The 23,115-nt window shown below is 36.4% G+C and overlaps 1 protein-coding gene and 1 long non-coding RNA gene across 5 annotated transcripts in view; one reads left to right on the top strand and one right to left on the bottom strand.

Moving 5' to 3' along the window:
- The window catches only part of RHOBTB3 (Rho related BTB domain containing 3), a 145,274-nt gene extending 134,555 nt beyond the window's left edge, over window positions 1–10,719 (top strand). For all 4 annotated transcript variants that reach the window (XM_074282048.1, XM_074282051.1, XM_074282047.1 and 1 more), the window contains one exon: window positions 7,845–10,719. In XM_074282048.1, coding sequence (XP_074138149.1) covers window positions 7,845–7,960 — 116 coding nt within the window. In that variant the 3' untranslated portion in view covers window positions 7,961–10,719. The remainder of the gene's footprint in view (window positions 1–7,844) is intronic.
- LOC141550932 (uncharacterized) overlaps window positions 1–23,115 on the bottom strand; it is a 64,100-nt gene that overhangs the window by 30,164 nt on the left and 10,821 nt on the right. The window lies entirely within an intron of this gene.

Genomic DNA, 23,115 nt, shown 5'->3' with positions numbered 1-23,115 from the left:
GTCTAGAGTATCCTTCTTGACTCCAGGCCCTGTTTATTATCCTGTAGCTGCCCATGCAAACCTTTAATGTTCTCTTCGGGGATCACAAGCATTCAGCATGGGTGTTGTCAAAGAGGCTATTCTATGACTTCTTAAACAAATATTCTGTGACCTAGTATCTGTGACAATAGATAAATGCAGGTGGCGTGAAGCATGAGTATACAAGAGATACAGGATTAGGAAACCTGTGTCATGAATCTTGCAGCAGTTCTGGGAAGGGGGAAAAAAACCAAGGAAAAGCTAAAAAACCAGGATACTAAAGTAGTTTTTGTCATTTCCTTCTCCAGCTTATTTTAGAGATGAGGAAACCAGGGTTAGGAGATTTGCTCAGGGTCACACAGGGAGTATCCAGGGCCAAATTTGAACTGAAAAAGGGATGTCTTCCTGATTCCAGGCCCAGAGTTTTATCCCTAGGCCACCCAAGCTGTAAAAGGCCAGAATAGAGTTCACATGTAAGAACACCAACTGAAGGTCCTTTGTGTGCAGTGAGTAACCCTGACTTCAAGAATATGGAAATATTCATGTAATGGCTGGCTCCAAGCTGGCTCTCCCAGTATGAAGCTGCAATGCCTTCCCTCCCTAAGAGCTCCTAGGGAAGCTAAAAAGTCACATTATCAGCTCAAATCCTCAAGCCAGTGTGTTCTCCCTAGGGTTATCAGACCATGATTAGTACACTGACTTCACATAACTAATTAACATCAATTGGCTTTAACAAAGAGATATATATTTTGAAGATAAAACAAGAACCAAAGTAATTCTCACGAAAAAAACAGCTGGAGATACCCTCTCCCTTATACTATCTCTACCTGAGGAGGTAGTATACTCCTCCCCATTTCTTCCAATGTCTTTCTCAATGTCTCTCTCTGTTTCATCTTTTTCTCTTTGTCTCTCTCTCCATCTTCATCTCTCTTTTACTCTCATTCTCTCATACTCTCTTGCTCTCTCTCTCTCTTTCTCTCTCTTTCTCTCTCTCTCTCTGCTAAACTTTGAAAACATACAAAGTCATCTTTCATCCAAAACAGGAAAAATAAATAAAAAGAGGCAGAGAACAGGAATCCATCTTGGACTGCATCTTGGCTTTGTATTAGAAGGGCCTTCCCTTTCATACTCTCCCTGGAGCCAGGCAGAAAAAAGACAAATTAGGTTCTGGATAAGCAGGGCATCCCATTTCCAACTACTTAACCAATCAGCAGACTGCATCGTATAGTTCTTGTTTTCTTCTCTCTCTGATTTCTCCATATTACTCATTATCCAGTCTAAAAGCTGTACTTATACACTGAGTGTCTCATTTATTCTAGTTGTTAAATCATAGAATATTTGTTCTAAAAGTTATGGAATAGTCTTTTTGACAACACAGTCTAAAAGCTGTGCTCATATTGGGTATCTCCTATTTTTATTTATTCTAGTTAAGTCATAGAATATTCATTGTAAAAGCTATGGAATAGTCTTGACAACATATATCCTCAGTGCTTGTGACATTTTAAGAGAACAATAGAGCTCTATGTGTACCGATAGCTCTGCCAAAAGAAGAAAAAAAATAACTTCTACATGTAAATTCCACCTTAATCCTCTATTTTAAAAATCTTTTTATTTTTTTACTTTTCAATAATTTTTTTCTCTCTCCATTTACATGTAAAGATAGTTTTCAACATTCATTTTGGGTAAGATTTTGTGTTCCAAATTTTTTCCTCTGTCTTCCCCTGCTCCAAGACAGCAAACAATCTGATATACATGTATAATCATTTTAAACATATTTCTGTATTTGTCATATTGTGAAAGAAAAATCAGAACAAAAGGGAAAAAACCATGAGAAAGAAAAAGCAAACCAAAAAAATAGGTGGAAATAGTATCCACATTCAGTCTCCGTAGTTCTCCCACTAGATATGGATGGCTTTTTCTATCCCAAGTCTTTTCCTCCATTTGTTATTGTTATTTAGTCAATTAGTTGTGTCTATCTCTTAGTGACCCCGTTTGGAGTTTTCTTGGCAAAGATAACTGGAGTGGTTTGCATTTCTTTCTCCAGCTCATTTTACAGATGATGAAACTGAGTTAAACAGGATAAAGTGACCTTGGCCAGGATCACACAGCTATTAAGTGTCTTTGGCCACATTTGAACTCAGATCTTCCTGATTCAAGGCCCAGTGCTTTACACACTATTCTGTCTAGCTGCCCTATAATCTTCCATTTAGATCCCTTTATATAGCACTTACATTATTTATTAAAGGCTTTGAGCTTCAGTTTGTTTCTACTGTCTAATAATCGTCATGACAGTGGACTGATAATTTCCCTATTTATCCTTCCATAGATTCAATTTCTTTTTCCTTTCAAACCAGCCTGGCAAAACAATTGAAAGGGGAAATGGCCTAGGCCCAAACCCCCATGCCAATCACAGCTTGTCCCAACCTCTTCAACCAAAGAAGCGAATTCAAATGCCAAGAAAGATCCAAGACTGAATTTCTCTTTGCTCTATGAATTTTTATATTGAAACAGTGATTTTCTTTTGTTCACCTTGAGTCCCCAGCCACAAATTAGCCTTGCTGATTGTAAAACTGTTCACTGGCAAAGCTCTAAAACAATAATGGCTGATTAAATATATGAATATATATGAATATATTTGAATGTTTGAATAAGAATATGAATATTTCTCTAGTAAGAAGCATGACCAAATAGAGTAGAAAAGGTTTTTAGCAATATGGGAGCTAAACCCTCATGCCTGCAAGTGCACCTCCAAAACTGTCCTCCTTGTGCAATTAACAGTGGCCCTCCCTGATAATGTACTGTTTAACTATTTTTCCAGTTGTCCCTGGAGTTCTGCACCAGAACTGTATTTAATGGTGGCTTTGGGGTTCTTGCACATACATATTCATATACATATCAGTGACCAGTCTGGGATTTTAACCTGATTATAGCATTTAATATGAGAAAAGACCTCTTCTTCAATCTTTACCTTTTATAAATGTGGAAACTGAATCGTCACACGCAGTGACATAACCAGACCTTTCTCCTATAACTATATGATCTGTGATTTGAAAACAGGTCTCCTTATTCCCTGTCACATCCTCTTTCCACTTTTATGATTTTCATCATCTTGTTGGGAAGATAGTCTTCCTTCAGGCTTCATTGAAAACACAGTTCTGATAGATCTGTTATTTACCTAGAGTAGTAGTCTAGCATCCCTGTGGGCAGCATATTAGAAAACCACAAATTCACATTATCTGTGTTGTGTTGTACTTTTGTTTTATTTTGTTAAACTTTACTCAGTTTTAATCTGATTTGGGTTAAGAGACTAGGAATTTGACACCTTTTGACTTAGGCCATGTTTTTCACAGAAACAAGATATGTTGTTATGAATTAATGAATTTAATGAATGGAAAAAAAAACCCAACTCAACATTTATTGCTTACTTGACTGTGTGTCATGCACAGTTTTATTTGCTAAGGATATAAATTGGCCGCCTCAGATGGGAAGGAGGGGAAGTGTTGGAGGATCCAGGGCAAAAGTTTCTCCAAAGTGGCAGGGAGATTGTTAAGGAAGAGATTCAGCAGTCACTGAATCAATGTGAAAAACATGAATAAGGAAAAATTAATACATACAGAATAGCATCATTTTCTTGGGACATGTTAAAAACACAGCTTTTTGAAAAATATTTTTAAACATTTTCAATAATCATTGCATCTCCAAAATAAATATAAATAAAATCAAGACTATATAACCTTTCTAATAGGGGTATGGCATAGGAAAGAGCCTTGGCTTTGGAGCAAGGCTCCAGATTTGAATCCCAGCTTGGTTACCTCTAGAATCTCTTTTACCTCTAAATTTGTGACCTTCTGATCTAAAAGTGTGGATTATTGATTGATGAACATTCCTACCTCAGTCAAATCTGGACAATAGTCTAATCTGTAAAAACAAAAACAATGAAGGAGAGCTCCAAACCAAAAGCTTTATTAAATGGCCCCCTCTTATGAAGTAGACCTCAGATCTGCCTTACAATCTGAAATGCCTTCTTTTCCCAAGGACTTTACTTTTATAAGTTTAGTACCCAGACATGTGAAAGAGGCATGGGAAAATACAGAATCTCATTGGTTAATAGATCCCATTTTGGACCCTCCAAGAGGGACAGAAATGATGCATCAGGTTGGGCAAGGCAATAGTCATCTCTGCTGATGAAGTGGTCATGTTCTTGACTCATTCATTTGGGTAGGAGAATGGGCAGGGTATAATCATCTATCAGAAATCAAAGGTCATTCACTATTGTCATAATCACTGTATTAATGTTATTGGTGTCCAGGAAGAAGAAAATTGTGTTGGATTTGGCTTCTAGGTAAATAGCATGTTGGGTTTTTTGTTTGTTTGTTTGTTTGTTTTTTAGTTTGTATAACTCTTAATTCCATTGTAATTCAGGTGAGGGAAAAGGAGCACGCATAATTTATATGTATCTGCATATTGTCAAGTTCTCTCTTAAAAATGCAAGTAATACATGGAGCTCTAGACTTGGAGTCAGGAAATCCTGAATTTGAGTAGAATCCTACTATGTGACCCTGGGCAAATCACTTAATCCCTTAGCCTCAGTTTGTTTATCTGTAAAATGTAGTTAATAATGGCACTTGGTTTACAGAGTTGAGAGGCTCAAATGAGAAAATATGTAAAGCATTTTCCAAATCTTAAAATAATTTATATATCCTTATCATTAATTTGGATGAAATGTTGGTATAAAATTAAACCATTTTATTTAAATATGCATTTATTAAGTCAATTGTTTATTTACATTTTTGCTATGAATAATACTTTCCTCCCTTAAGTTATGCATACTTAGGCTCATAAATTGCAAATTAAACTGTAACAGCAAAGTTTGGGCATAGAATTTATGCTTTGTGTAATAGTGGCATAAAGAATGATTTCCATTATAAATTTCTAAGCTTTGTATCTTAAAGCTACAGTTGAATGATCCCTCAGAGACTCCTGCCTTTGGAAAATTGACCTAAGGTGATGGCTCTGAAGATGCTATGATTCTTTCTTGTTACTTCAAGATTTAGAACACAAACATTGAACTCCAGTCCCAGTGCACGTGCACAAAGACCTTCAGTTTGGTTCTGTTTTCTAATCTAGCTTTGTACCTATTAGCCCAATATTTACCTAGGGATTGATTCCACCACTATTTGTTAAACCTAAGTGAATATTCTTACCTATTAATTTTATGGAACCTGTACTGTGGAGAGATGTCCTTCATTTAAAGTCCTTGTGATTGCTTCTGAATGAGTTTTTGTTGTCGTTGTTGTTTGTTTTTAATTTGGTTTTGTTTTAAACTCTTTTTTTTTTTTTTTTTTTTTTGGTGAGGCAGTTGGGGTTAGGTGATTTGTTCAGGATCACACAGCTAATAAGACCAGTGCTCTGTCCACTGTGCCACCTAACTATCCCTTTAAAAGCTCTCGAACTTTCAAGGGCAAATTGGAATGCAGAAAAAGTCTGATTTAAGTGTTTTTCACCTTCTCTCTCCAAGGGCTCTTGACTGTACCTGTATTTCTCCTTTCCAGTTATGTCTTTCTCCCATTTTCATTTCCCTCTCCTCATCTTTACCCCAAATAGTCCCCATTCCCCAGATGGTCTGGCTTGGTAGAAAGAGTATTGCCTCTGGAACCAGGGTTAAAATTTTGCCTTGGGGGCTTTTCTTTCTACTTGTGTGAAATTGTGCACATTACCAAATTTTAATAGATCCCACTTTTGTCATTGTCAAACTGGAATTTTAATGGTTCATTAAGATTTGCAAAGTACTTTACAAGTATCTTTGATTCATACCACAAACCTAAGAAATAGATATTATTAATATTATTCTCATTTTTTACTGATAAGGAAACTTGAACAGAGGTCAAATAACTTGTCCAGAATCCCACAAAGAAGTAAGTGTCTTAAATAATGATGTTACCTTATCTCTTCCTGACCTCAGGGCCTCCAGGAAGCCACTGGGCAGAACCAGGAAAAGATGGGTTTTGGATTAGATGGCCTTTTGCTACATTTTGATCCTATGAAATTAATTTTTTTTAAATTCCAATCGAGTAGGTTTCTAAAATTCAAATAAAAGTTACCTAAAGCTGAAGTGCAGTCCAATTATTCCCTCTCTTGTTTTGTCTCCTTTTTTCTGTTTTTTTCCCCCCCTGATATTTCCCTTACTTTGTTCCCTTACTTTACTTTTATCAGTTTCTTTGCTTCTTCCTTATTAGCACAGTGCTCAGCACATTGTACGCACTCAATAAATGCTTGTTGACTTTCTCATCCACTACCATTTGTTTGTCTTTAGTATAAAGGGCTCTAGGCTAGAAATGAGGAGACCTAAAAATCTTAATCTTAGCTCTGCCAAGCCTTACACAAATGTGGGTGTGGAGGATGAGACAATGACCCAGAAAGTTCCAGGTGAATTAACTCAATACAACCTAGCTACATATGTCCTTTTTGTTCTGCTTACTGGGACTTTGCAGAGTTGATTCATGTGGAAGGTATAACAGCTGTTGGGTCTTGCCCAAGAAGGTGTTTGTATATTCTCCCCTTCCTTCAGCTTACTTGCTAAATAGGTCTCAACTTGTGATGAATTTGGGAAACTTGAGTAGGGCCAGAAGAAGACATCTTTTCTTATCAACATTTCCAGTTTTAGTAGGTCAGATAAGAGAAGATAACATCTTTTAAAGCTCTCTCTGGTGGATAGAGTACCAGCCCTAAAGTCAGGAGGACCTGAGTTCAAATTTGACCTCAGACATGTAACACTTCTTGGCTATGTGACCCTGGGCAAGTTACTTAACCCCAATTGCCTCAACAACAACAACAACAAAAAGCTCTCTCTGGATCTACATTTCCACTAGAGCTCTGTCATTACACAGATTACACCAGATATTGTCCTTTGAAATATACATGATCCCCTCAACTTTCTTTGGTGATTTGCTTGGACCGTATATGACATTATTATAGTCTTTATTCTTTGCTCAAATGACTTTTTTATCTTATCATTTGACTTTTCCCTTTCCCTTCCTCCTAGTCCCCTAATCTCAGATGCTTGTGAGCATCAAAAGCTTTTACAAATGAATTTTCTCTAATGACCACCTCATTGGCCATTATTTCCCTTTTCTTCTTTTCCTAACAGCTGGCTAGCTATTTCCCCAGATACCCACAGAAAGAGCAGAAAGAACCAAAAACAAGATAAACCTTCCCAACCAAACACTATTTTATTTCTTACTTTAGAATTTCTTGCTAGTGTGAAAGTTATTTGGTGCAAACTCAGGCAAGAAACACGTTTTTAGTTTCCTGTTTTAATTATCTCCATGGTAGTCTGGTATTTCTCCATTTCTTCTTTATATCTATAAAATATTTCCCCACAAGGGCATTCTTTATGGCCAGAGTTATTTATTACATGATATGTTAATGTGCTAGAGGGCTTGACTTGACAATCAAAAGACCTGAATTTAAGTCTTGGCTGTACCACTTAGGGCTGGTGTAGTTCTGAGCAAACCATTTAATGTCTCGATTTTCCCATTTATAAAATGGTACAATAATATTGACACTGCATAACTCATAGACTTGCTGTGAAGAAAAGCTTTGTAAACTGAAAAGTACTGCATGGTAGAGTTGTTGTTATTTATCCAAGGTCTGTTATAGCAGCATTAAATAAACATTTCAGTGGACTCTTACAAACTAAAGCAGACTTGAAGGAATAATATTTTTTAAAACATTTTGAAATGAACTTTTAGAACCTTTGGTTGCATGTATGTGTTTTTTGTTAAATATTTTACATCTAACACATTTTCCTTCCCTAAAAATTTTAGCAGAAGAACGCAATTTTGTTGAGATGCACAGATGGCCATCCAACATATATTTGAAACAACTTGCAGAATACAGGAAGTATGTTCACTCCCGGAAATGTCGTTGCATAGTAATGTAACTTGAAGATTGCATTCTGCTTGATTTTGAAGATTGGAAGATCTGTGAGCTAAAATTTTAGTGAGGACAGAAATTGATACCTGTATGTTCAACAAACTCCCATACAGTACAGTGTGTGCTTGTTAGTTCTCTTTGAGATAACTACTTTTGTCTTAAAAGGGATCCAAATACACTGTAGGCTAGAATATGGTTTTATCTCAGCCTAGAAAGCTGCTGTGCAGCCACTTCTTTTAAAACGCTCTGTTGCTTCCATAATATTGTGAACTTCTGGGTAAGAAATGTTTAAATTAATTTAGTTTTTGTAAAACCAATGGCATAGTATTAGTAAACATAAATTCCATTATATCTAATGGTAAATGTTAAAATAAGGGGACATTGAAAAACTTTGTGGCTATTTCTGTACTGGTACATTTCATGAACCTCTTACACCTTCCAGATTTGGGGCTCTTTTAAGAGCTGCCCCAGGGATATAGACATGTACCTAAGATTTTGAAAAATGAAATGGTATTTATTTCATTTTTGTGTCAAGTGAGCCTTCTTGAAGGGATATTTTAGGTTTTTCTTCTCTGCTACCCAACTTTTCTCCTTCATGATCTTTGCGCCTCTGGTGCTTCCAGCTGGATTCCTGATGGAGCAAGAAATGTGTAGCACTATCAGAAAAATCATTCTAGTGATTTTAAAGGAGAGGAAGGGGGGCATGCTGGAGGGAAGTCTGTGTGATAGGAAAATTACTTGACTTTTATTAAGGTGCCACCTTCCAGGGTTCTGCTCTGTAAGGGCAGCCCAGACCCACATTTGGCAGGTAAGTCTGGGAGTACAGTGACCTGTTAAAGTTTTATAACTTCATTTTTTGGGCGTGCAAATAAATGACCATGGTATATGGCCACATGTGTGATATTGATCAAAACAACTAATACTAGGAAGGTAAAGGGGTGAAAGACATTTACAGGCAAAGGTACTTCCTAATGTTTTCTCTAATAAACACTCAAAAGATTTTTTAAAATTGTAAATAGTCTTTTAAGCTTGAGATATCACAGGGCCTATGTGTAGCTCAGCACCAGGATTCTCGTGACTAGAATCCTTCTCAAAACAAAAACAAAACCAAAACAAGATTGTGTGGCTGACTTTAAATGACTATGTGAAAAATATTATTATTAAAACCTTTTCACAAGAGTATTCAGGAAAAAACAAGTAGTTCTAAGAAAAGGTTATATAGGTCAGAGGGAAGATTTAGGGCCCACATTCACTGAAACTAACAGTAAAAGGGAGGGAAGAATTGCTGTTTTTCTTATATATTAAATGTATCAGTAGATGTATTGATAAAAGCCACAAGTTTGAAAGCTTCCAGATTGTTTTATATTGGTTGTCACATTACTTTTTCATGTTCTACAGTCTTAGCTATGAATCAAGAAGAGATCTTTGAACCTATTAGGTTCAAAGTTTGAGTATAAAATTTAGTAAAATGGCAAAAATCTATCCCTTGGATACACAGGATGTGCAATAATATCCCAACAGACATCTGGCTAGCAAAACGGATCTCAATCGGGCAGTGCCTAGAGAACTAATAGGGACACATATTTTTCATTGAAATCCCTTTTGAGTATTGATAAATTTCCTTTAGCAAGGATTGGTTTAGGACTGCAAATTATAGATGTTTTTAGGCAAAGATGGCATTTTATTCTCATAAGCACTTCCTTTTCCCTCATAGAAATAGCATCATTTTAAAATCTAAATCAAGACTTTAAATTAAAAAAAATAAAAATTATGTAAGTAGATTAACAGATAAAGTGAAATTTTTTCTTGGAAAATCTTATAATTTAAATTGAAGAGAAATAACTATTTAATTAGTGTTTGATCCTGAGCAGAAAGTTGCACTTGGAAATGATTTATTGGTGTTGAGCATGGATTTTATTATGAAAATACTGTACCTCCACCTTATTTGTCTATAATTCAGAAATCCAGATGACATATATGCTCTAGAATTCATCAAGTCAGTAACCAACACAGTTTTTAATTGGTCTGTATAAAAGCTTCAAATCCCTATAGAATTATTTCAGATGAAAATTTTGGAAGTTCTTAAAAGATTGGGAATAAAGCCCAAGAAAATTTGTTAGAAAATACCTGTAAAATATCTTGGAGGAAATGTGTTATTTGAAGAACATTCTAGCTTGTGTGTGTATATGCATGCATGTGTTTGTGTGTATGACAGAGTAGTCTAGTTAAATAGGTGCTTTGAGCTAATCTCTGCTTCTCTTAGGATATATTTAATAACCATCTTAATAAGAGAAGATAATACTGTATTACAGTAAGACTGAGGACTTTTCTTTCTGTTTGAGGTCCATTCTTTATGCACTCCTAACCACATTCTGTTCATTACAGTCAGGAGATTAGGCTTGAAATGCCGAATTTTTAGTAATAGCATTTGAATATATCATCAGCATAAGATATTTGATCCTAACCAGCGAGGTGACTTTGTATTGGGATGTTTGAAGAATGCAGTAACTTTACCTTCCAGATCAGATTTAATATTTCACATGTAGCTAAATACATACATACATACTGCACTCATAGTATAATAGGCTAAAAGGTTTTTAAAAGAGTTATTTTTATTTCATTAAGGCATGCATTGAACTTAAACTTTTAATAATTTCACAAACAGAAGGATATGTTTGTCTTTTAATATAGCCTGACTTGAATTTATATGTTTTTAGCTTTAGTATTTAACATTTTGTAACAAATAAATTTTTTTTAAAAAACAAATTTAATTTGTTATATTGTATTATTTTACATTGGTTGTTTATAGGTTAAAACAAACTGTTGGCTCATGCTACTGACCTTTATCTTATTTTATTTTTAAATTTAAAAGTCAATGAAATTCTGCCTTCTCTCCATTCTATTCTCCTTTACCCAAGTTAGAAAAGGAGGGAGAGGGGAACCTGTTAGAAACACCTATCAAGATAAAAATAAGTTCCATTATATGATATTATTATTATATAAATATCCATTGGTCATGATAAAAAAAAATTAAGTCTCAATCTGTATTCAGCGTCTTTCATCTCTCTTTTAGGAGGTAGGCAAACTGTTTTCTTGTGAATCCTGGTTGGTTGTTGCATTGATCAGAATTCTAAGTCTTTCAAAGTTGTTTTGCCATTTAGGTACAAATGGTAAACATGGGAGTGCTCTTCATTGATGCTTGTTTGCATCATAGTTCAGGCCACATTGTTCCCCACTTCGTCCTCAACATAACATAATATGTCTTCTACATAGTACATGCATCATCTCATCATACATATTTCATCACCTCTTTGTATATTTATTGGACCTATTTGGCAGTCTGATGTCAATGGATCCCTTCTTTGTATAATATTAAGGCCTAGAGAAAAGGACTTTCTGAAGATTATTTAACTCCATGTTAAATATCTTGTTTCATCTTTGTATCTAATAAATTATCTCAGTGCCTTGTTTGATTAAGTGTTTAATTATGTGGAACTAAATTGAATTGCACCAAAAAAAGAGGGCTGATTGGGAATTCATGGAAGCAATTCTTTAGTATTTTAAGTCAGTGCAAAACTGAATGAATACCATGAAGTAGACTTGTACATGAAAGATATAGTAGTTCTTACAACTCAAAAATTCTTCCTATAAAGTTTAGTTGTGCCCCTGAACCATCTGCACATTCTGAATAGTTGTAGACAAGGTAAAAGAAAGTGTATTATCAAAGCAATGAAGATGTGAAGTTGTGATAATTCCTTATGAGTATCACAATAACTTTTATGAAAGCTATGATTTTTTTGTTTGGGGTTTTTTGCTTGTTTTTCTGTTTTTCTTTTTGTTTTTATTCAGGGACAGCCAGACACAAGTAAATATAAATGTGTCTCAAAGTCAAGACTAAAATAGTTTTTTTGTTTATTTTTGGTGTGTTTTGTTTTTTAGAAAGAAAGGCACAGGATTTAGAGTTATAAGAGGCATGATTTTGAAGTTGGAAGAGTCAGAATTAAAGAAAGTATAATACAAACGGATATGGATTGTGATAAAGGAAAAATCATACTAAGACAAGACTAGGATAATTAAGGAAGGAGAGGATACTGACACCTGGATGGGGGGCAGACTTCAGAGGAGATTATACTTATGTTGTGCTTTAGGAAAAATATATTTATGAGAAGGCAGAAATGAGCAAAGTACATTCTAAGCATGAGTAACAATTTACATGAAAGTACAGAGATGGAAGATAAGATGTCAAGTTGGGAGACTAGTTCCCAGTTTTCTGGGACATAGAAAGCAATATGGAGAAAGGGGAAAATAGGTTGGAGTTCAATTTTGAAGTATATTCAGTGCCAGCCAAGAGGAGTCTAAATTTTATCCTAGAGGCAGTGGAGAACCACCAAATATTTTGAAGCAGAAAAATGATGTGGTTAGAGAAGCTTCATGGATTAGTGGAAAGAGAGTTTGGAAGTCAAGTAGACCTAAATTCAGATCCATTTCTGACATATAGTGGCTGAATTAATTGCAATTTATATAACATCCCAGTGCTCCAAGCTGCTATTAAAGATGTTAAGTTGTAGGACAGTTGCTGATCTTCATTGATTGGGGGTGGGAAGGAGTTTCTTACAGGAAGCTCTGTACCTGTGAGATATTTCCACACCCTTTCCCCTCCCCCCAAAAAAAGAAAAATTCCACCATCATACCTGTGCTTAGTTTTAGAAAATTATTGGTTGTTATTTGGGTTAAAATGGGAAGAGATAAGAGGTTATTGCAGTAGAACAGGCAAGAGGAAATGAGAACTTAAACTAAGGTAGTATCTAAATAGAAAAAGATGAATGTGAAAGATAAAAATATGGAATTGACCATATTTGGCAACAAATTGGATGTAGAGAGACAAGGAGGATGGAAAGATGGTGAGTTTGGTTTTGGACATAGTGAATTAGAAGAACCAATGGGCGTCATAGTTATATGGCTGAAAGGCATTTTAAAGAGCAAATCATCTCAGTTGGAGATGGGAAAAATTTGAACCCAGGTCACCCAAATCCAAATCCAGTACTCTCTACCATCCAGCAAATAGGAGATACAGGAATGATACTCAGAAGATAGATTAGAGATATGTGTGTATGCATATTTATATATGTATGCACATATATGTGTATATCTTTGGATTCATCTACATTGAAGGGATAATTTAGGCCATAAAGATTATAAAATCATGAAGGAAAAGAGAAACAACAGAAAAGGGAAAGTATAGGAAGGATAGGGTACATGGAAGGGATCTACTAGTCATAAACTGCAGAGCTATTGATATTAAAGTTGAGGTAGTAACTCCAACAATTGCTGGAGGAAGCTGCCTGTTTTTTTGTTACAAGGTTTTTATTTTGTTTTTAACAAATAACTTCAAATGAACTTGGCATCCCCTCCTTTGTTCCAAGACCTAACAAAAGGTTGGTCCTTCTCTTGATTAAAACCATCCTCTTCTTGGTCTTGTAATTTCATGTCTTCTTTTCTTCCTTTCTTTGATGACTCTACCATTATGCCATCTCTGCCTGATCCTTCAATAAAATGCCTTTTGTAATGCTTGCCACATAGTTTACAAATTTCCTTCCAACTTAAACCTTATCTTTTCTCACTTCTTTGTATCTGGCACTCAACTGAGATCTTGTTAATAATACTTTGTTGTCAACCTTTCCCAACATTTTCTACATTTTCTTTCTCATCCTTCTACTTCCTTGCTTCTTCCAGAATCTCACTTTACTACCATCACTCAGTAACTTTTCCCACGCCTCAGCAGAGTTTCACTACTTTTTAGGATCCAAGAATTCCTGATAAGACACCACTCCCAGTCTTAGGCTCCGTACTTCCTTGAATTGTCCTCTTGAACTATGAGACTACTGTGTCCACTACTGGATTCCCTTCCTATGCTTACAGGCTTCTGCCCTTCCCCTTGCTCCTCCCAATTGGAACTGGCTAAATATTTTCTGTATTTTCTCTTTAAATTTCTTGGTCATTTCTTAGTCTGATGCACTTTATAACCTTTGCTGGAGTAATTGTGAAAGATCTGAGCACTTCTGCTCACTCTGCCTTCTGGAGAAACTTGCCCTTCCTTTCCCTCCTTTATCAGTGAGTCCATCCCCAACCCCTGCTCTTATACTAGGGAACTTCAACTTACATGTTGATGTTCATTCAAGTATTCTAATTTCTCAATTTTTCAGTCCTACTTAATTCTCTTGACCTACTACTCCACTTTAGCTTGACCACACACAGGCTCATGCCCTTAATCTTGCACAAATCCACCAATTTTCCTTCTTTATGCATGTCAAAATTACTTTTTCTGATTGTAATTTCTTTTTAATCCATCTCATGCTTTTTGGCCCATAATCCTATTTTTAGCTCTCCCTACAGATACCAGTTTCTCTACCCTTCAGGCCTTTTTACCTCATATGACTATACTTTCCTCCCTTCCCAAGTTTAATTTCTCAGCAAACCAGTCATGAAACCATGCTGATTGCATCCACTATGAATGTATTTTATCTAATCTCAACTGGAACTTTATAACAGGTTATATGAAGCAGGTCCTCCTCCTCTCTCATTGATTCTCTATTCCATTCATCTTGTTGGTTGTACCAAACCTTCTCCATCTTCTCAATCCTTCCATAGAACTCCATAAAACCCATGCCCTCAGTGAAGAGCTTTCTCTTCTCTCCTTATACATCTCTCTTGTCCCTTTAATATCATCATGGAATGTTTTCTCTCATTATCTCTATCTCTTCGAATCTTGCAAGATGAGAGCACATGTAGTACATACTTGTTGAAGTTAATTGAATTGTTGACTTGAAATATAGATGAAATACCCAGAGCTGAACATTAAGCTTTAGGAAGTCTGCCAGATGTTTGTTTACCATGCAAGTCTCCTTATCTCTAGGACAAAACATTCTAACATTCTAAGCATAAAATAAATAAAGGATAACCTCTGAGAATAGTATACACTAGCCTGTTTCCCATGTTTATATCTAAGAAAAACGAGAATGTCAACAAACTTTTAAGGTAAATGAACAAGGTCATAATTCAGAGCTTAGTAAAGGTTGGTTAATCAAGTTCTGGTGGCCTGATTGATTTCTTTGTTTACACTTTCAAAACTATCAAGCCCTGCCACAGCAAAAAATAGGTGAGAAACCATGTCTCCAGATGATCTCCTGTTGGCACAGCTATGGGCAACTTGTAAATGAGCCATGTTAAGATAATCACTGAGAACTCCCCAGACCCAGATCTTCATCCACTGAGCTTTGCCCTATACTAAGAGAAGAAAAAGCTATCATGCTGATGGGATGTACGGAGTACTTAGGGAAGACTAGCTCCTTTGGTATGAGGTTCGTTGAGACCTTTTCAAGGCTGCTTATTCACCTTTGGTGTCTACCTGTCACTCAGTTCTCACCTGTGGCTCTAAGATGCTATAATATGCTCTGTGGCCATTCCCACAGTAAACCATCCCGGCAGATGGCTAGGTTGAAGGTAACTAATAGGCTTCACACCCCTTGATGAGTTAGGGGGTTGTCTACCCCAAGCATATAAAGATTTCCCCCAGTGGAATGAGGGAATGAAAACTGTTTAAGTAAGCATTGTGAAATAAGCATTGGTTAGATTTAGAAGGTATCAAAATCATCTTCCATTGCATCTTAGGCCATCCTATCATCTTGACTTTTGTCTTGCCACTGGACTTGGATGACTCTGGGAAGAGAAAAGGCTGATGATTTTGTGCAGCTCTCCTTACTTAAATCCAGTTCACTCATGAATCAAGACAACACCCCATATCATTGGTCCCCTTTGAAAATGAAGGATAAATATCATCACTATACCATGCTGCTAAGATGCATAGGGGGGTGAGACTGGTTAAAAGAAAGTATAAGTACTGTGGAAATTCTATTGAGTTTAAACTGATGATTGCAGGATACAGACGACCTTTACCTAGGGGGTCAAAATGGAAGAAGAAGAGAGGGAAACTAGGAGAAATAGGTGGATCCAGAGATGGGAGGAAAAATAAGCCTGAGACAAAATGATAGGGGTCTTGTTGGCCTCTAGGCTAGTTCTCCATTCAGTATGACATTTTGCCTCTCAGGAGAAAAATAACAAGATCAAATATAGCTGCTCCTCAGAGAGAGAGAAAAAAAAAGTGAATTTCAGAGGGAGGAGTAGAAGAAACCATTGACTGTTTAATAATTGGCTTATTAAGGCTCAAAGTACAGGAGTGGTGGCAAGACTGATAGCTGGAGTGTGGTTGGAAGGCTTTGGAGCATGTGATATGAGTGTGAGGACCTGAATGAGATGATGCATCATAAGCAAGAATGTTTAGAAAAGAATTAGGTGTTTGTCTCTTCTTTTAAAGAACTTCTACTTCAGTCGCAGTTGCTTCTATGGACTAGTATGCTTATTGGGGCTTTAGCAGTCAAGACTATTGTTAAGCCTATGTAAAAATCAGATCAATAAGGTGATCAATAAATAAAGGAAGGCATTTATTCTGGGAATTGCAATCTGGAACAATTATCTTTCACTGGGAAGTTCAGGGAGGGGAATTAGAGGACAGGTTATCTATCTACACTCAGAAGTAGGGAAAGGGAGGCCAGGTAGATTGATAGAATAGTTCACAAGTTATTTATTGCAGGGTGATAGAACTTTCTTAGAAAAATCACAGGATTGATTTAAACCACTTCTATTCAACAAAGGCAAGCAGCTGACCAAACCCCAGACCAGGGTCACTTATAAGGTCATCAGAGTAGCTAAACTGCAGAAAGAGTTTGCAGAAATGTCCCTGAAGCTATCTTTGTTCAGGAGCAGGGGTGGTTAGAAACTGTTGTCCACAGCAGAGATTCCCAACAGTTTACTTTGGAGGTAGGGGATGATTAAAAATTGCTAGAACAGGGTAGGGTGTCCCGGACTGTTCTAGGGATTGACACAATGAACAGTTTGGAATTGGCAAATGTAGTAGTGATAACTGATTTATTCTAAGGACAATCTTGAAGGAATGTGTAGATGGTGGGGGTTTAGGTAATTCTTCTCTGATGCTATTTGCTTGAGCCCCCACTTGGATATGTTCCTCCTGCAGTTAGTCAATAAGTGATTAGTGCTTCTCTTCCATTTAACTAATTAACATCAATTGGCTTTTACTGAAAAGATAAAGCAAGAAGTATAACTATTTCCTTACCTGCCAATACTTGGAAATATATTCTCTACATACAAAAACAGGGCTTCTTAAATTTTTTTTCCACTTGCAATCCCTTTTCACCTGAGATATTTTTATGCTACCTTGTCTCGAATCTGAACTGAGATATTTCTGGCAGTATTTGGGCATGCACAGTTCAAAGTGTTCATGCTGTGTGTTCAGAACCATGGCTACAGTGAAGTCGCACAATGCAAACAGGTAAGTACTTACTGCCAGAAACACCTCAGATACATTGTACGTTTGATTTGAATTAATTTTTGGTCACTGTATTCAGAAACCTTTTACTGTTGCCAAATTTTGTATGTTAAGTTAGGTGACTCCATTTAGCATCACAGTCCACAGTTTAAGAAACTTTGTATTATACTACCTTAGTTCCAGGCAATACAATTTCTAGATAGTACTGACCCCACCAGCTTCATTCACTTCTTAAAACAGCTAATGGATGGATGAATTTGAATTTCTTCTACTGCTATACTGGACCAAATAGCATGCTCAGGATTTCATAACCTGGCTTCTACAAGTCCTAACAGGAGTTCCAGCTTCTAGAATTTTGGTGGCTCCATCTCCTGACCTTTCCAAGATTACAAGGTCATACATAGCTGCCTTCAATCTCCTTCACCTGAAAACAGGAGAGAATAGACACAATAGAGAAGCAATCAAGTGTCCATGTTCTCACAGACCATATTGCAATGTTCCTGTTGGCAAACTAAAGGACTGAGACTTCTTTCCCCCTAAGTTCTTTCAAACTTTTTTGCCTTTTTATGGGAACACATGGAGGACCATGGTCACTTTGGCTGGTAAGTATCTTTTGAATAAACCCATTTCTAGTCACACAGCCAGTCTTTTCATCACACAGTGGCCAGAAGGGAATCTGAACATATGTGTTCTAAATTGAGGAGTAAAGTACTTTGACTACATGTCATCATCATGTCTTTCTAGAAGTAAAAATCTTCACTTTTTCCATAGAAGTATGACAATAGTTGAACTTACTGCAGATGCTTATAACGACTGGGCTCATTGACCAGTCCCCCATCTGCCCCCATCACACACCAATAAAAAATTTTAATATCAATCTGTTATCCTATTTCTGCTTTGGCAGCAATAAGCTCACCTTTGTTGCTAGTCAGTTGCAGTTCACATGGAAATTAAGAGATTTGATTGCTTCTTCTAACAAAGAAAATAACTTTGAATAACAATCACTATTGATTCTCACAGTTACATTTCTTGGTTTGGCCATTTTCTTCCAGTGTAATCCAATCCAATCGAATAAGTACCTATCAAATATTTATAATGTTCAGGGCATTGTACTAGGTACTGGGCTACAAAAACAAAACTGAAAACATTTCTGGATTTTAAGGTGCTTACATTCCACTGTAGGGGAAGGTGAGACTACAGGAGATAAGCAGGTGTGTGTGGGAAGGAGGAGGGAGCAAGGGAGAGAGATACATAGAAGCAGAGAGAGACACACAGAGATATGAGGAAAAACAAATATTAAGGAAATACCATGGTAGATGGTGCAAGAGATAAACCTTGAAGGAAGCTGAGGCAGAGCTAAGGAGGTAGTACCTTCCAGACAAAGAAGGCAATCTGTGCAAAGATAGAGATGGAATTCCAAGAACAGAAGAACAGCAAGTAGTCCATTAACTGGAACATAATTGGATCTGTGTCTCCCTTGGAATATTTCTTTCCCTTAAAATTTGATTTATTATTTTAAAACAAACAACTTAATTAAACACTAGTTCTGTGCCAGGCTACTTTTTAAGTGCTAGAGAAAAAAACAGGATGAATAAACTAATTCCTGTCTTCAGAGAGCTCACATTTAGTACAATAAATAAACATAAACATACAAGGATTTTACATTTATCTTCTAGACCAAAAATTCTCAAAGTTTTTGGTTTAAGGATCTCTCTTCACTGCTAAAAGGAAAATTCATTTAGGCTTTCATCCTGATTAAAAAAGGAAAATTCAGGACAAAGATAATGAAAAGGAATTTATTTCTAATGAAGTCAAAGTAGCCACATATAAACGAACTCTTTGCTGAAGGTCAGCAATGACTTCAAGGTGGGACCAGCTTTTAAAGCTAAGACAATTCATATGGGTCAAAGTCAGCAGAAGAACTGGAGTTCTTGCAGCTCAGTTCTTTCCCCAGGTAAGGAGAACATGACAATTTGCAGGTAAGGGTACAAAGGTCACAGATGGAAGGAAAATGACATGGCTACAGGACAGATATTTTAGGATCACATGATGCCTCCCCTCAATACTGATTGACTGGCAGAGCTGGGAATCATGGGTCACTGAATCAATGTAATTTTCAATAACCCTTAAAAAGTATTAAGGACTTTTTGTTTATGCAGATAAATATCTATTGAAATTTACTATATTAAGAATTTATGAGAACTATGAGAAAATCTCAAAGTGTTTACTAATCCATTTGAGATAACAAATTCATTACATATTAATACAAATAATTTTTTGTGAAAAATATCTCTAAATGAGATTTTATTTTATGTATTTTTGCAAAAAGTTTGTTTTTGACTTAACAGAAAATAGCTGAATTCACATTACCTATTTTTGCTTTAGAATCTGTTCCAATTTATTGTTTTGGTTGAAGTAAATATAGGAAATTTATCTGCACCCAGATATGCAGTTGGAGAAGTGTTTTAATAGCCAGATAACAACTTGTTATTGTTTTTCAATTGGGTCTGTTTTTTGGCAAAGGTACTAGAATGATTTGCCATTTCCTTCTCCAGCTCATTCTAAAATGAGGAAACAGGTGACAGGGTAAAGTGATTTGCCTAGAATCACACAGCTTACTGTATAATCACACTTACTGTGTCTGAGGCCATTGTGGATCTCACAAATATGAGTCTTCCTGACTCTAGGCTTAGTGTTCTATCCACTGTATCAGCAAGCTACACAAAACAATGACTTAGTATTATTCAAAGTCAATTTATGGGAGAACATAACTGACTTTATTTTGTCCTATATTCGCGGTATTATATTTTATACCTTTTCTCAATGACACTTCTCTAACAGCTACTAAATGTCTCCTCCTGTATCTCTCTTTCTTCAATCACTTTACATTATAAAGGAAATTCAAGACTTTGAATGGTGCCAAGAATGCACCCACTTTACCATAAAGCATTAATTATCTGACTGATAAGATTTTTGGTCTAGTGTGTAAATAGCTATTCTAAAGACCACTGAAAAATTAAAGCATCCTCAGAAGTCCCTTTTCTTGCCCTACCTTTATCTTACAGAAAAATTCTTTGTAAGCCACTGTAATTTCTTTTTTTTTTTTAATTAAAGCTTTTTATTTTCAAAACATATGCACGGATAAGTTTTCAACATTGATCCTTGATCCCTGTATTCCAAATTTTCCCTTCCTTCCCCCACTCTCTTCTCTAGATGGCAAATAATCCAATATATGTTATACATGTTAAAATATATGCTATTAACAATATATGTAAACATATCTTGCTGCTTAAAAAAATTAGATCAAAAAGGAAAAAAAATGATTAAGAAAACAAAATGCAAACAAACAACAATAAAAAGAGTGAGAATGTTATATTGTGATCCACATTCAGTTCCCACAGCCCTCTCTCTGGGTGTAGAAAGCTCTCTTCATCACAAGATCATTGCATTGTTGAAGAGAGCCACATCTATCAGAATTGATCATGGTATAATCTTGTTGCCCTGTACAATGATCTCCTGGCTCTGCTCATTTCACTTAACATTAGTTCATGTAAATCTCTCCAGACCTTTCTGAAATCATTCTGATGATAGTTTTTTATAGAACAATAATATTCTATAACATTCATATAACATAACTTATTCAGCCATTCAACAATTTAGGGCATCCACTCAGTTTCCAGTTTCTAGCCACTATGGTCCCTTTTTCTCCTTTATGATCTCTTTGGGACACAAGCCCAGTAGGGACACTGCTGGATCAAAGGGTATGCACAGTTTGATAGACCTTTGGGCATAGTTCCAAATTGCTCAGCAGAATAAGCCACTGTAATTTCTTTGCCTCATATAGCTCTGGAGCAGAAATGTATATACATATGTTGAGGTTCAAAAGGAAACCCCAAAAGGTTGGGGTCACTGACCAGTGTCACAAAGTATCTCAAAAGAATTTGCAGGCTTGAACCCATTTCCAAATTAAGAGGCAAAGTTTATTGTAATTGTGACATCAATTGAAGTGGGCTAAGTTCCAAAAGAATTTTAGCACAGAAAAAGGAGTACAAAGATAAACTTATAGGAAAAGACAGAGATCTTGTGATTCATGTCATGGATATGCTAATTTTATAGGCCAGAGGTGATGAGAGTAAAGCTATATGACCTGAGCAAGCCCTGTAAAATTATGTAAAATCACCAAAAATGTCTCCTTTAATCTACAAACTCAAATGCTCTTGCATCCTCTCAGAGCAATAAGCTTTCCTGAGGAAGTCACAACTCCAAGCAAGATTTCACATTTACCTGAGACTTCCCTTAGATTCATGCATAAAATTACTCTTTACAGTTCACTTCTTTCTTGAGAATGATATGTCCGCCAAGAGAATCTCTCTTGGTGTTTATTAAAAAATAAAGCTTTTTACCATAGCTTTTGGGTTTAGCGAATTCCTTCACTCTGAAGTCGCAAATCCACCCATTCCTGCCAAACCTCTCCATTGGTACCTTCATCCCTCATCCCTCATCAGAAGTGGAGCTGAGTAGTAGTTTGGTATACCTTACTATTTATCTCAGACAAAGGTGTGGGTATAATAGACCAACAGATTGTTATCTGACAAAGTCACATCTTCTAGAGCTGATTCAGTCTGAGAAGGGGTGGAGAGGGGACCCTGGCTAGTGGGGTCCAGACTAAGAAGGGGAGACATGTTACTTGAAGGTGGTGGCAGCAGCATCCAGGGGATACTGAATATCAGAATCAGGTATTAGATGATATTCAGGTTAACCAAGTAGTTGGAATTTCATGGAAGAAACAACTCTCACAAATAGATTAAAAGTGCAGGGGCCAAATATGGGGGGGGGGGAGTGGAATTAGTAAAGGAGTTACTAGGGACAGTAAAAAGGAATGCCCCCAATAGAAAGACTGGAGCTGGAGATGAGACATCATGAATATCTCACATCCAGACAGCTTTTCCTAAGATAAATACCAAAGAACATTTACCCCAAATCCTTACTTTTGTTTCCTCAAAGGAGTAGGGGCAATGGGTAGAACAGTGGTGCTATACACAGTGAAAGGAGTGTTCAGGTAACATGGGATGCAAGAACCATAATGTTTAAAAGGCATTAAGCATTGGGTAGAGAGGATGATCTGCAGAGTGGAAATAACTAATCTTAAGTGGGCATGATCTCCTTTAGTAAAAACAGCCTCTGAAAAGTCTTATAAGGAAGGCTTTTATGCAATTATTAAAGGTGTCAACAAAAACCAAAAGCAGTTTGGAAGCCCCTTTGAGGGGGCATATGTGTAAAATCTATCTTCAGGAGGCTGGGGGGTTGCTAGCCTGTTCAGGATTTATTTGAGCACAAAACTGGACAGATCTGACAGACTTGTTTAATTGTTTCTCCTAGCTTGTGATCAGTGAAAATAAGTTTCACAAAGCATTGGAGAGCATTTTTCCCAAGTGAATAGCTGAGGGAGTGTAGGAGTCAGGAAGCAGGGGAATTAAAAGTGCCATGGTCAGGGACAAACAGCAGCATGGGCAGCTGAATCTGCAAGCCTGTTTCTCTCAGCCTGAAGTAGAATTTCTCCGGTATGCTTAATGAGGCATTTTATTTTATTGCTGTCAAAAATCCCCTTTCTTTCCATATAGCCCCATGAACATGCAAAATATGAAAGGCATATTTGGAGTCTGTATAGATGTTCACTCTCATTCCTTTTCCCAATTTAAAAGCTCTGGTGAGGGCAAAAATACTCTAAACCTGGTGGAGAGTTAGAACCTCTAATGGAGGCT

The sequence above is a fragment of the Sminthopsis crassicaudata genome, chromosome 1 (genome assembly GCF_048593235.1).
Source record: "Sminthopsis crassicaudata isolate SCR6 chromosome 1, ASM4859323v1, whole genome shotgun sequence".
NCBI classification, from domain to species: Eukaryota; Metazoa; Chordata; class Mammalia; order Dasyuromorphia; family Dasyuridae; genus Sminthopsis; species Sminthopsis crassicaudata.
Note: the sequence above shows the minus strand (reverse complement) of the source record. Positions and strands in the feature narration are given on the sequence as shown.